Raw genomic sequence first — 14,990 nt, 5'->3', positions numbered from 1 at the left:
GCATGCAGTCTCAATTTGGTATTTATCCCATTTGTCCGGTTCTTGATCGGCAAGTGGGTCCCAGACTTCGCAACTATAGAGGGAAATGGGTTCTATAACAGAGTCTAGAAAGCTCTTCTTGCCTTGTCCCTCAGGTCGTTTACAGCTTGTTTGAAGTTACCTGTGCTGCTGATGTTTAGGGCCCATGTTTGGGAGAAAGTGTGCAGGAGATCAAGTTGCTGTTGCAGTCCTTCTTTGTTTGGAGATAGCAACACCAGATCATCTGCAAATAGTAAGCATTTGACTTCTATGTCTATTAGGGGGATGCCCGGTGCTGTGGACTGTTCTAGTGTTTTTGCCAGTCCATTGATGTTAAAGAGGGTTGGACTCAGGCTACAGCCCTGCCTAACCCCCCGACCTTGGGAGAAGAAGTCTGTGCGTTTTCCATTACAGCAAATTTGTTGTTGGTGTACATTGATTTTATGATGTCATAGGTTTTTCCTCCAATGCCACTTTCTAGCAGTTTGTACAACTGTTGCCAAATAGAGTCAAATGTCCACAAAGCAGAAAAACAATTTGCATTTATTTTTGTTTATTTGGTTGTCAATTAGGGTGTTGAGGGTGAAAATATGGTCTGTTGTACGATAGTTAGGTAGGAAGCCAATCTGAGTTTTGCTCAGGGCATTGGTTTCTGTGATCGATGATCATGCAGAGTATTTTCCCGAGGTTGCTGTTAACACTCTCTCTCTGTGTCTCTGTGTCTCTCTGTGTCTCTTTCTCCCCCCGAACGGCCTCGCACTGAGAGAGGCAGTTCGATCGGTCCAATGTTTTTCTGAGAAAACCACGAGAGTCTGTCTGTCTGCAGGTCTCTGGGGTGTGTTTTGTAGTGTGTGCACCAGCTTCCCTGATTCTTGCCCGTTAAGTTAGTACTCACATTTTGTGTGAGTAGAAGTACTCTTTAAGTAAAAGTAAAAAAATAAAAAAAATTAAAGTCTGGTTTACTTGAGTAAAGTACAAAAGTATTGGTATCAAAATGCACTTAAAGTACCAAAAGTACTCATTATGCAGAATATCCCATTTCACAGATTTTCAAATGTATTTGAAAAAAAAAATCAAATGGGTGACACATTGATTAATTGATTGAAAATTGTATTCACACTGAAGAATGGGTACATTTCAAACGAAAGTCAATACAAAAACTGTTACTGTGGACGACACCATGATTACGCATTACACTTGTTTACAACAGGGTCCACCATTTTCAATTCATCAGAACATTTAGAGACGCACAAATATACACTTCTATAAATGTCTTAATGGCTGGTAGGGCGTTCCACATTTTGGTGGCATACTGGCATACAGTAGGAGCAAAATTTATTTAGTCCCTTGTTTGAGCCAAATCTTGCACGTTTGTTGAACTCCCTCTGGTGTTGTCTGGTGGGTGTGGACTTATTTAGACAGGTACATGGGTATCTTGGTGGTGTAGTGAATCTTGTAGACCAGACCCATTGCAAGATGCTGTTCTCTGTTAGGGTCTTCAAGGTGTTTTTGTTGAACAGTGAGGAGATCCTGTCCAGGAATCTTGTTCTTTGGCTGACTTTTTTGATTACGTTGGTGAACGATTTGCCTCCAGGATGGAACCTAGGTAGGTAATTTCGTCTTTTCGTGTGATAATATTGTCACCCAATGGTGGTTGGAATGTTCACCGGGGCAGTGTTCCGTATAGAGCTGAGTAGTAATAATCAAAATCTACAAAGTAACTAGCAAGTTTACTAAAGTTTGGCCCAGACGGTTAGCTCAAACGTCCAGGCACCTAGGATGCTGAGCCAGCCTGACGGCGTGCCGCGGGTTTGACTCCCGATCCCGACGGCCTTTGCCGCGTGTCTTCCCCCCATCTCTCTCCCCATTTCCTGTCAGTCTACTGTAAAATCTATCAATACAGGCAAAAAAAAACATCTTAAAAAACAAAAACAAACAAAAAAGTTTACCAAAATGACGTTTACTAAATCAGTTGTAGTGGGGTAAAAGCACAACATTTGCCTCTGACATCGAGTAGAACTAAAAGTAATGAAAACTGGAAATACTCCAGTAAAGTAGTAAACACTCTGCCGTTAACTGACTGACTTTGCACCACATTTGTGCCGGTGCTGCTACATCAATGTGTTTGTTACGTGCGCACCTGCTTCCTAGAGTAGCTCTAATGAACACTCCTCTAACACCAGACATGCATCACAAGTTACTCCCCATCTAAAAACACACCACACAAAGACACCACTCAGTTACTCTATAATAGAGCAATGAGAGCATGGAACAGTCTACCAAGATACAAAACTAATTACATTCATCTCACAACGTGTATAGTTAAACTTATGATTATCATATCGCTGACTAAGCTTCTTTGATTGACAGTAAGACCATTTATTTTTATAAGAGACCTATTTCATTTTGTGTGGACCCCAGGAAGAGTAGCTGCTACCAGAGTAGTAGCTAATGGGGATCCGGATAAACACTAAACATTAAACAGAGAGAGAGAAAGGAGCTACAGAGAAGCAGGGAGCCAGCTATATGGCGTTTGAGACACAACAGGCGTTGCTAAGCTTTGCCATCAACAGGTGCAACAATACTTAGGTGCTGTGTGTTTGTCAATTTGTGTTGACATCTGTGGATGTTGCATTTGAGCTAAGAGGATGCAGTCTGACTAGGGATGGAGCTCGAAACCCGATATCCGAAAAAAGCTTATTGAGTACCTGGCATCAATAAGCTTATTGAGTTTCTGTTTGGATGTATGGTCTGTCAAGGCCAGAAAGTAGTTTTTTTTGCCACTCAGTAGGTGTCCCCACATAACTTCCAGGTATGATGATGATGTCACGTGCATACCCTCTGAGTATCTGGTATCAATAAGCTTATTGAGTACCTGGTATCAATAAGCTTATTGAGTACCTGGTATCAATAAGCTTTGGGCTTATCGAGCCTGTTATCGAGCATAGCATGTTTAAATAATCATGACAAGAGGCGATCGATCAAGAAATAAATCTAAACACTAAACACCCATGCTGGCACAAACATGTCGGTCTAAAAGTTTATTGATACCTGCCAACCAGCGCTGCCCGGGTAAACAAAGTTACGCTTTTAAAGTGATGGTACACACATTAACCAGTTAACAGTTTCTTCAATATTATTCCAAATGTAAAAAGGTCAATTGCCTTCTGTCTGTTATGAAAGTAGCCTACTATATTTGAAGGTCCTAGTAAAAGATAGTGGTTCTGTTCAGTTATTGTTGTCTCCCGTCTTTCCACAAAATAATAGGAAATGCTTGATAAGAACCCAGCTCGATAAGCCTGATCGATTAGGTGCTCGTTATCAACAAAACATAACGAGCTCCCAAATCTGACACCCAACACTTACAGGACAGGCAGACATGGACTTGACAGAGACAAGATAGAGCAAGGCATCTGGACTAAATTATAGAGAAATAATAGTGCCGGTCACAGTGGAGACCGTGAGGTGAAACTGTTTCTCTGTCAACTATGTCTCTCTGTCAAAGGAAATCAGCAGGGTCAATCACCCTGTGGTAGGATTGTCATGGACTAGTGATCCGTTAATTGGTTTCGTCTCGAGGGTTCACAATAGAGCTGGTAAAGCAGGCAGAGTAGAGAGCAAACCTATTATACTCCTTTCCATTGAGGCCTGAGGCGATGGTTGCATCCAAACTCTTCAGCACAAAACCACAGCATGCCAGAGAATACTCCAGATGTAGCCAGACACATTACTTTGCATTGATGTGGAGAAGCTTAGGCCAAATTATAATGATGCCTGCCAATGTGTGGCAGTTTGCCAACTCCAAGGATGCTGATTCCAGTGAGCAGGAACACTTACTGATGAATAGATATTTAAACAGTTGTCTTAACAGAACAAATCAGTACTTAGCAAATTAAATATTGACTTGGTGTGTGACGTGTGTTATACAGTTAGGATGTTGATTGAGAGGACACATATGGCTGTTTAGTTTTTAGTTGCCTGATACATTTTTTGACACTGTACATCTGATAATTGCACATACTTTGTAGAATGTAAAAACAAGTGCCGGAACACAATGTGTAAATTTATTTCCTGTTTTTCGACCCGTCACAAAATGTTTTTCATGCCCGGATAATGTAAACAGCTCTGCACTGAATCTCTTTAACATCCTTGCCCAGTGTACAAACATGAAACAACAGGAAAGGCGTAGGTTAACCGCAGACCTTGTATTCTACATACATTGAAAATCCTATGGTGAAAAGCAATGGAAAATTGTTGATGGAAACCATTTAACTTGTAGATTTGTATGACTACAAACTTTAGCCTACTATTAATACTGCTGTTCTTTGTGAGGAGCACAGGAATGCAACCCTGCTGGACAGTGGTGTATAGCAGGTTTTTTTTTTGGGTCGTTTTAGTTAGAAATTTACTATAGTTTTAGTTGTGTAACTTTTTCAAGGGATGCTTTGATTTATAGAAGCTAAGAAAAAAAGACAGGATAATGCATATTAACAGAATCATACAAAACAAAAATGGTTTTAATTCTAGTCTTAGTTTTGTGCCGCATGTGCGCTGGCTGGGACCAAACAGGCTCTCACTGTTTGGAGAGACGGAGTTCATGTTATGAAGTGCCGTGAACTGCTGTCTATTGTTTTCCTCAAGTAGGCTACAGTATACCAACAACAGGCTATTACATTAGGTATCATACATGTAGCAGTGTGACCTTAGGAATGCAGTCTCTACAGTATACCAACAACAGGCTATTACATTAGGTATCATACATGTAGCAGTGTGACCTTAGGAATGCAATCTCAAGTAGGCTACAGTATACCAACAACAGGCTATTACTATTAGGTATCATACATGTAGCAGTGTGACCTTAGGAAGGCAGTCTCACGGGCACCTGCATGCGTGTGCTCGTGCTCCAAACACTGGTGGAATGGCGTGGCACTGCATTAAGTTACGTCTACACCCCTGCTGCTGGGAAACACTAACGCCCTATACTAGTAGAGTTTTGTCCTCCATAGACCATTTTCACATGGCGGCCATCTTGCCATTAAGTTAATGAAATGCCACACCATTGTCACCATGCTTTTTCAATGCAAAAGGTACAGTGTATGACGCTAACTCCTAGAGCTAATCACTTAATCAACGAGAGTTCCATCTTGTATGCAATTATAAACAAATGTTTTGGTTTACAATAATTGCCAATGTGGGTAACTGACTGACATATCAATGATGCAAGCAGCCAGTGAATCAACATGGAAATGTATGCTTTGCCAATTAACCCACAGCCAGTGACGTTCAGGCAATTAATATTTGATTGGCGCATCCTTACAAAATTCAGATGGTCAAGCAAGTACGTGAACAGAAAGTTGTCAAGCTTTTATAATAAGCAAAACAGAGACAGGGCTCTGCTGTGGACTCTGGAATGCACTCATTTGGTCTAATCTGAATTATTTCCCCAGTGGTGTCAGTAAAATGCTTAATTTGCCCTTTCCTACCCTTTTGCCTCAAGAAATCTGTATTACTTTGTTTTCCCCCGTCTCGAATTTTAACTGCAAGTATAGACAGTGTGCATACTTAATTTGTTTTGTATGCCTTCAGGCTGGCCGTCTCCCACACATCTGTCTCTCTTTGTAGGTATGTGAAGAACATAGTTTTTATTAGGTTCACATCAAGTGAATTAGATGTGATAGATTCATTTTCAACAGTGACTCAACTTCCAGTTCTCGATTCCTTCCATCAGAACAGAACAGAGATTAGATCACAGATAAGTCAGATGACCTGGAAACATTTATAACGCTGTCTGATGCAAAAATATATATTTATTCAGCTGTATTTATTCAAGTAGGTATACTGCACATTACTTGCTGTGAAAAGCCCTGTTTTTCTGTTTTCTTTTCCCACAGATGTTGTGTGGTTGTGCGGCTTTTACACGTACCACTTTTGAGTCCAGATGCACTGTATAGTCGTTAACCCTGGAATGGGAGTTCGATTCACGCCACACTTAACTAACTCATTGTACTACTCAGACAGTGTGTTGTTGCATGCACTCTATGTGCGTGCACTGCATTGCTGGCAAGACACTGATCCATTCAGAGATATCAGAGGTAGAAAAGAGTTTCGGCTGGGGACCCCCAAAAATACCTTGGCCATGTCTAGCGACCAAACCAAAATAGAACTCCCAAATACTACTGAATGGCTGGAAATTAAGAGTTTCTTGGGACAGTTGGCCTACACAGATGTTCCTACATGTTTAAGTAATATTACAGCTTACTAATTTGAATGACTTGGTTGGGCCTGGTTTTGGAAGGATTCAATCTTGGTTTGATTGGAACACACACAGCGAACCAATCACAGGCATTGTATCTTGTGCGCTAAATGAGAGCTAAATGCAATTACGCATACTCGGGGGTTGTTCAATCTTTATGCATTATTAACCACATAGGACCCTTTTGTTATAGCACCCTGAACATAGCATCCTATGAACATAATCTGCCTGGGAACATAGTGTGAATCTTTGGGTGTCCCACGATTCGATTCAGATTCTCGGGGTCACGATTCGATTCAAAATGATTCTCTATTCAAAATTATTCTCGATTCAATACATACGATGTCATCACGATTTACTCCAGTCTTGTGGCATGAAAGCAGAGTACATTTCTTAAAAAAGCTTATTGTAAATGTTTTATCAATTGAATGATGTGAACTCACAAAGGTAAATCCAAGACAACATGTACAAAATGTTTTAACTTCTGACTGATTCAGACACTTTTTCTCATTCAGTTACCAGTTAACAATACATTCAAGTAAAAACTGCTGTATAAATGAATACAATTGGTAGGCTTAGGCTAGCTGATAGTACACATGCAAAGTATGCAGACACCCATAATGTATTGCACAGGTTGAACTCAATCACTTGTGTTAGGCACAGAGACTAGAGACATTGTAAATTATGAATCGATTTTGAATCGTTCATAACGGGGGACTACTGTCCTATAAATATAGGCATAACATCCCCAGATACCAAGACAATTCTTAAAAGAAAAATATACAGTACTGTGATTTCCTTCACTCAGTGTCATTGAATTCACCATTAACTATTCACCTCAACAATTGTGGTGTTGTATCACTGTAATCCTTGGCCATCAAAACATACTGTAGGTGTACATATATCACCTATTCTGTGTTATAATGTTTGGTTCACGAGATAGAGTATGGCGCTAAATACATACATTTTCGACAAAATGTCCAGGGCCTCAAACCAATACCAAATTCCATGCTATATTGACTTCATGAATTACTTTGAAATTGTAAATCCTATTGTGTCAACTGAACCTCAGCTAAATCAGCATATGCCTGTCTAAAGAAGGTACATTTGGATTGAGTGATTGGGTTGAAGCTAGGCTAATGGACAGAGTGCATATTTACTTAAGCAATAATGATACAGCAGCCACTACTGGAGCTGTTCTGTGTAAAGTGTGCTCAAATTTACGACAAGAGGTGTGTGTGTGTGTGTGTGTGTGTGTGTCTGTGTGTGTGTGTGTGTGTGTGTGTGTGTGTGTGTGTGTGTGTGCGTGCGTGCGTGCGTGCGTGCGTGCATCTGTGTGCGTGCGTGCGTGCGTGCATCTGTGTGCATGCCCGCCAACCAAATGCAATGTAAGGTGAATCTGAGAATTGAGAGCTTCATGGTGAAATGTTCTTGTTAGCGGAAAATATGCTTATTCAAGTCCCTGGTGGTCCTTTTCTGTTTTAGCAAGGCAATCAATTTGAGCCCTAGCAAGTCATTGGCCCATGGATTCCCAATGTGTGATGCAGAAATAGAAATGTTGCTTAATGACAATCACAATATGCCTTGCCAATAATATAGATCATTATTTTAGATAGGTTTGCTCATTGAATTGAAAAGCAAAAACATGTTTTTCTTATGAAAGAATATAGTGCTGCAATCTTCTCTGTGAATCGGCCAACAAGTTTGAAGATCGTCTGTCTGTCTGTCTGTCTGTCTGTCTGTCTGTCTGTCTGTCTGTCTGTCTGTCTGTCTGTCTGTCTGTCTGTCTGTCTGTCTGTCTGTCTGTCTGTCTGTCTGTCTGTCTGTCTGTCTGTCTGTATGTCTGTCTGTCTCCTTTCCCCTCTCTGTCTCTGCTTTCTTCCTTCTCCCTCTCTGTAATTCTCTCCAGACTGCTGTTCCTCCAGGGACTCACAGTGCTTGACATTAATCCAAGTCCTCTTCTGCCATATTATTCCCCCTTCTTTTTCTCTCCCAGTGTCGGCCAGTGACTGTGACTCCGGGGAGAACGCTGAGTTGACCTATCACACGCTGAGTCCAGACTTCACCATCTCGCCACACGGGACAATTTTCCCCGCGTGCGCTCTGGACTATGAAAGGCCCAACCACCTCTATGAATTTGTGGTCATGGCTGTGGACAAAGGGGAGGTCCCTCGCACAGGCACTGCCACAGTGCGGATACGCATGGCCAACGTCAATGACGAGGCGCCAGAGTTCTCCCAGCATGTGTGAGTAGAATATTTGCTTCCATGATATCTTTTTTCTTAGCGGTCATCCTTCACTAGTTTGAGATTTCTCAATATTGATTTAGTGCAGAATGAAAACAAGGTCAAAAGATTTGAGGTAGCAGATACTGTAGCTATGCACTTGACTGAGCATACATCGATCGGATAAACGCTGTAAATACTACAGGATAATTTACTGATACCATGGTAAGTGGTAAATGGTGCATTTATGAAGCCCCTTGGCACTTTACATATTGTGCGTTACATTTACCCATTCGCAGTTCGCACACATATTCACACACCGATGGCGGAGGAAACAATGCAAGGCACCATCGGGAGCAAAATAGGGGTTCAGCGTCTTGCGCAAGGACACTAACACAGGGTGAGCCCGGGATCCAACTGGGAACCTTCCTGGGGGAACAAGTCACATTTCCTGGTCTAGGAGTGGCAGTGAACTACAGTGCAGAGGGGCGTCGCTCGAAATATGGTGACGTCAGATTTCTCCGCTGTTCTCTACCAGGGAGGGGAGTGGCGGAGGGGGGCAGGGGCGGGAGCTCAGATCGGTAAACCAAAATTATACCACTACCCACCCCTCTAGACCAATAAGAACACTCCCTGGGCCAGGCTAAGTCCACCCAAGTGATTCAATTGGTTCAACAACGGTTGCTTGCAACTACATGCGTACATGAGTCCACTCGCAACCCTTTGATTGCAAGGAGTTGCATGTCAACCCATTGGTGTGGTTTGGGCTATAAAGTCACACTAAAGCCCAAGCCACACCAATGGTTCGAGACACAACAAAAATGTTTTACCGTTCATCCCAGTGGTGTGATATGTCCTGTTGCACGTCGACGAATGGTAAATGGTGCATTTATATAGCAATTACATAGATAGTGCATTACATTCACCCATTCACACACACATTCATACACCGATGGTGGCAAGAAACCATGCAAGGCACCAACCAGCACATCAAGAGTAATTAGGGGTTCAGTGTCTTGCTCAAGGACACTTTGACACTAACTCTGGGGGAGCCCGGGTTCGAACTGGCAACCTTGCGGTTACCATCCAGCCACTCTACCCCTGAGCCACTGCCGACACGAACGGTGTCTACATGCGTCTACTCGCAACCGTTTGGTTGCAAGGAGTTGCATGGCGACCCATTGGTGTGGTTTGGGCTAGACATCGAGGTAGAACATAGGATCACACTTTTTGATTGCCTGTGAGTTTGGCCTATCTTCCTGCTCCTGCAGAAACCATAGAAGAGTGCATCAGAAGAAACATGGCTGCTCCTCTTCTTGACCACACCATCAATTCACCTAATGTACTTCCCTATGAGTCATCTCCTCAGTTCCCTCCGTGTCTAGTGCCAGGAAGGTGTAAGAGCAGACATCTTAATTGGAAATTACTGGCGCTGATCTGCCATCATGACTGGAAGAAAGAAAGTCCCTGACGTGGGAATGTTCACAGGTTTCTCAATTAGTCAGAACAATTTCTGTAACTATGACAGGCTCCCTGGGCCTCCTAAGCAACCACATACTGTACACTGCTTGCTTAGAACGCCAGTGGACAGGGCTTTTCTGAAATAGTAGGCCCAAAGAATTGCTGATGCCACATTTGATGCTTGTATCACAAAGTGAACGATTGTCACTAGATGGGGAGGAGAGAGAGAGAGAGAGAGAGAGAGAGAGAGAGAGAGAGAGAGCATAGTTGCAGTGTGACTAGCAGCAGCTCTCAGTTCAATTCTCTTCGTCTTTCGCATGCACGGACGCACGCACGCACGCACGCACGCACGCACGCACGCACGCACGCACGCACGCACGCACGCACGCACGCACACACACACACACACACACACACACACACACACACACACACACACACACACAGGCATGCACAGACGCTCACCTTCACAGTCATGCCTCCGTCATCTTAACACCTGACCCCCCTGGGTCTTAAAACCATATTCAAAACACAGTTTTTTCCTGACCTTGCATTAGTGTGTGTGTGTGTGTGTGTGTGTGTGTGTGTGTGTGTGTGTGTGTGTGTGTGTGTGTGTGTGTGTGTGTGTGTGTGTGTGTGTGTGTGTGTGTGTGTGTGTGTGTGTGTGTGTGTGTGTGTGTGTGTGTGTGTGTGTGTGTGCGCGTGCGTGTGAGAGAGAGAGAGAGAAAGTAAGAGAAAAGGCGAGTTTGCATGTTTTTACCGTTTCTCCTCCAGTGCCAATGTGGGCCGGCCCCTGTATTTTTTAATTGGTTTATTTTCTGGCAGAGAGCAAAGCAGATTGGTGAGGCAGGGTCAACAGCCATGCAGCTCCCTGTGTGTGTGTGTGTGTGTGTGTGTGTGTGTGTGTGTGTGCGTGCGTGCGTGCGTGCGTGCGTGCGTGCGTGCGTGCGTGCGTGCGTGCGTGCGTGCGTGTGTTGAGAGATTAGGGACCTCTCAATGAAGCACATTATACAGGTACGGACATGCTGTAAGAAATTATGTTCTTACATTGTGTGTCTGATATTCAGAGGGTTTGCTGTGTGTGTGTGTGTGTGTGTGTGTGTGTGTGTGTGTGTGTGTGTGTGTGTGTGTGTGTGTGTGTGTGTGCGTGCGTGCGTGCATCTTGGGTTTTATTGATTTCACTGTCAACATCAGTCAGTGTTTCTCGTGCCTCAACCCAGTGGAGCTCGACTGAGGCTGCTACGGAAAACAATACTAGATAGACTACAATAAATCACACGTGCGTGCTCGTGCGTGCACACGCACACAAACACATGTAACACACACAGTATACAGGCATGAGCTCGTAGCACTGTCATGTCTCCTCTGTTATGAATGGTTCAGTAAAATAAGGCTTTTAAGATAAAGTTTATTTATTTCCCTTTGCAGAGAGAGAGAGAGAGAGAGAGAGAGAGAGAGTGTGTCTGTGTTTACTGAATGCGTGCAAGCAGAGACAGTTTGACAATGAGCAGCTGACTACAGTGTTTGTAAGTAGAAGTTCATTGAGTTTCAACAGATTTTCTTCTTTCATTTTCTTTAAAATTGTATCTCTGCTTCAGCCCCAACACACAACAACAACAAACTGTAGACTGCTTATGCCAGTGGACAAGGCTTTTCTGAAATAGTAGGCCCAAGGAATTGCCAATGCCAAATTTGATGCTTGTATCACAAAGTGATTGTCAGTAGATGGGGAAGAGACAGACGGGGAGAGAGAGAGAGAGAGCATAGTTGCAGTGGGACTAGCCAGCAGCTCTCAGTTCAATTATTTTCGTCTTTCACACGCACGCACGCACGCACGCACGCACACACGCACGCACACACGCACACTCACACTCACACTCACACTCACACTCACACTCACTTTAACGCATAATGGACACAATGTTTGTGATTCCAGTGACATGACTCTGGTCATGATGCCACGTCAGGTCCTGCTAAGATAATTCATAAGCCAGAACCTTATTGATTATGAATTCTCAATCACTTCAGAATCGATTCTAGATCCCCATCGCTAGTCCTTATGTGTACCCGCCACAGCCAGACAGACCCACAGACAGACTCCGCCCACTGCAACTTTCAGTTTAGTATATAATATACTCCAGTAAGAACACATACGATAAGATTCATCCCCAGAGGGAATTGCAGGTATCATATATAGCGACAGCAGCAAGATTAAGGCAGGCAGATACAATATATTTCAATATATTTCAACTTCACTGTTATTTAATGCGAGCACACACACACGCACGCACGCACGCACGCACCCACGTACGCGCGCACACAAGCACACATTTTAAATAAGCTTGCAAGCTATATTGCATTTTAATCCCTGTGACAGATATACAAAATTATGTTCAATTGTATCAATGAAAATGTCTGTGAATCACGCAATCAAATTAACTATAATTTCTCAGGCAGAGAATTTGACCTATTTGTAACGTGTGTGTGCGTGTGTGTGTGTGTGTGTGTGTGTGTGTGTGTGTGTGTGTGTGTGTGTGTGTGTGTGTGTGTGTGTGTTTGTGTGTGTGCACGTGTGTGCGACTGTGCATGTGTGCGTGTGCGCGTGTGTATGGACAACACAAAGGAATGCAGAAATGAGGACAAATTTAAGAAACCACTGCACGATTGGTGTTCTTTTGGCATTGTCATGAGCTACAGTATGTTTTCCTGTCTAGAATTCTCTCTTACATCATTGGACTGGAAAATCTTATCAGGGTCCTACATAGTACTTCAGATCACACATCATCATCAGTCATTACACAAGAGCGTAATGGCGGTGCTCCATCTTCTCTATAGGTGACCGACAAAATGGCCGCCATCCATCTAGGGAGCTGACCCTCTCCCATCAGGACCCTATCACCGCTGCCATCATCACCTACAGTACCTGTTACCACGGAAACCACCCTATAGGAGGCTGACTGCTTGGCTGTTACCCTTTGAGCGTGGCTTTGTGAAACCAAGGGCCCCTGTGCTGAGAGGAAACAAAGAGGTGGCACTTGCTATAGTATTGCGTGCGTGCGTGCGTGTGTAAGAGAGAGAGAGCATAGTTGAGAGAATCTTGAAGCAGTGCGCACACTCAGGCTTTTTCACACAGGACACCAATGATTACGCGTGGGTGTATGCTGTACTTGCGTGCGTGTGAATGGCATGGATTGATGTGGCGCTGTGTATCGTGGAGCATAAGGGTGATGAAGGGTGTGGAGTTAACTGTCAGTCAATCTGAACCTCTCTCAATCTAGGCACCGGAATGATTTTTCCAATGATCTTTCTGCCTTTGACCCCCCCCCCCCACCCCACCCCCCCTTTCTCTCTCTCTCTGTCTTCCAGTGTCTCTTTAAACCTCACTATCTCATTTTTGTCTATGTCTGACACAGGCACGCACGCACGCACGCACGCACGCAACCACTCACTTTTTGCCTCTAGCCGACCTCTCAGCAAATGCGATAGCTCAGACAATGGGATAGCATTGCAGCCGGCAAGTTGCAACAACAACCCACTAGTCTGTATCACGTTGCACGCCAATGTTATTTCACCAAGGGATTCTAGTCTGCGGACCCCCGCGCCGACCTCCACGGGGACCCCCGCTGTACCCGTTGACCCCCACGCAGACTACCGTGGACCCCCGCGCCAACCTCCGCGGGGACCCCCACACAGGCTACTGGGGGACATCTTTATACCTGCCAAGCCAATGTCAACACTACAACCGACAGCTGTGTGTGCGGTGCGATATATGATGGTTTGGAGAATGGGCTACCTGAGAGTGTACAAATACGACCAAATGGACCCATAACAGTCCATGTGTACAGTCTCAGAGTTTATAGTTCCATTTGTAGTAGGCTACACTCTCAGAGTTACAGTCACCTGGACAGATCCTGTGGTTGTTTCCACACACACACACCACCACAGAACTGGAGACCACACCATCTGTCGCCAGGACCACAGAGTGGCACAACCAGTGGAACAGCTTGGGCAGCCAGACAACCCAATGGACAGAGAGAGGCATCACCACAGATGAATGTCTTGCGACTGGCCATGAACAACCTTGGTCCATCTGGAAAACCCTGAACCGTCTGCGGGTTGGCGAAGGACGCTGCAAGACATCCATGAAGAAATGGAAACTAACTTTCTCTGATGCATGCGTGTGCGGCGAACCACAAACAATGGACCACATCATGAGATGTATCTCTGCTCCACAATGTACTGGAGATTACCTGGGCGAGCCAAATGCTGCTGCACTCGCCTGTGCCAACCACTGGAAAGACGTGATATAGAGGATGGCCGGACACGAAGAAGAACAGACACACACACACACACACACTCAAAGAACCTCTGACCTTTAGGTCTCCCAATGAGTCAATTATATGATTTGCTCGATCCACTTAACAACGTTCAAAAAGCGACGTCAAGGAATTTCGTAGCCTGGTTAACCACTCCCCCATTTCCATTCATTTGTGTGGAGTCTGGAAACTGTTTATACATGGTTGGTTGCAGGAGTACAGCTTTGACAGACAACCCCTTTAGCCAATGACGTCATCTCCACTCTCCAATCAGTGAACGACACTAGCCCGGAACACATAACCTGATTGGGTCCAAAATCTGGACCCTGGTCGATTCGTAACAAAAACAGGGACATTAACCTCCAGTCTCCAACCTTAATTGTTAATTTGGAAGAGTATCACTCCTCTAACATTACTTGTTAGTCCTAATGCAATTATTGTAGTTATCATTGTATCGAGTATCAACTAGTATTTTGCTACTAATTAGAAGACAGGCATTGTTTTTTTCTTTATTGCTTTACTTTTATTGCTTGACCCCATCATTGCAGCTTGCAGCTATATAATATATATTCTTTTTTGTGGCTTTCGCCTTTATTTTATATTTGTTATAGAGGGATAGACAGTAGGCTGACAGGAAAATGGGGAGAGAGATGGCGGGGTGACATGCAGTAAAGGCCGTCGGAATCGGGAGTCGAACCCGCAGCACACTGCCAGACT

General features: G+C 44.0%; 1 protein-coding gene across 1 annotated transcript in view; it reads left to right on the top strand.

Moving 5' to 3' along the window:
* Positions 1-14,990, top strand: part of LOC306919737 (neural-cadherin) — a gene marked incomplete at both ends in the record, with an annotated part of 380,035 nt that overhangs the window by 115,449 nt on the left and 249,596 nt on the right. Inside the window, one exon of the mRNA XM_079496290.1 lies at positions 8,268-8,517. Coding sequence (XP_079352416.1) covers positions 8,268-8,517 — 250 coding nt within the window. The remainder of the gene's footprint in view (positions 1-8,267; positions 8,518-14,990) is intronic.

Source organism: Electrona antarctica, assembly GCF_951216825.1.
Source record: "Electrona antarctica genome assembly, chromosome: 3".
Classification (NCBI taxonomy): Eukaryota; Metazoa; Chordata; class Actinopteri; order Myctophiformes; family Myctophidae; genus Electrona; species Electrona antarctica.
Note: the sequence above shows the minus strand (reverse complement) of the source record. Positions and strands in the feature narration are given on the sequence as shown.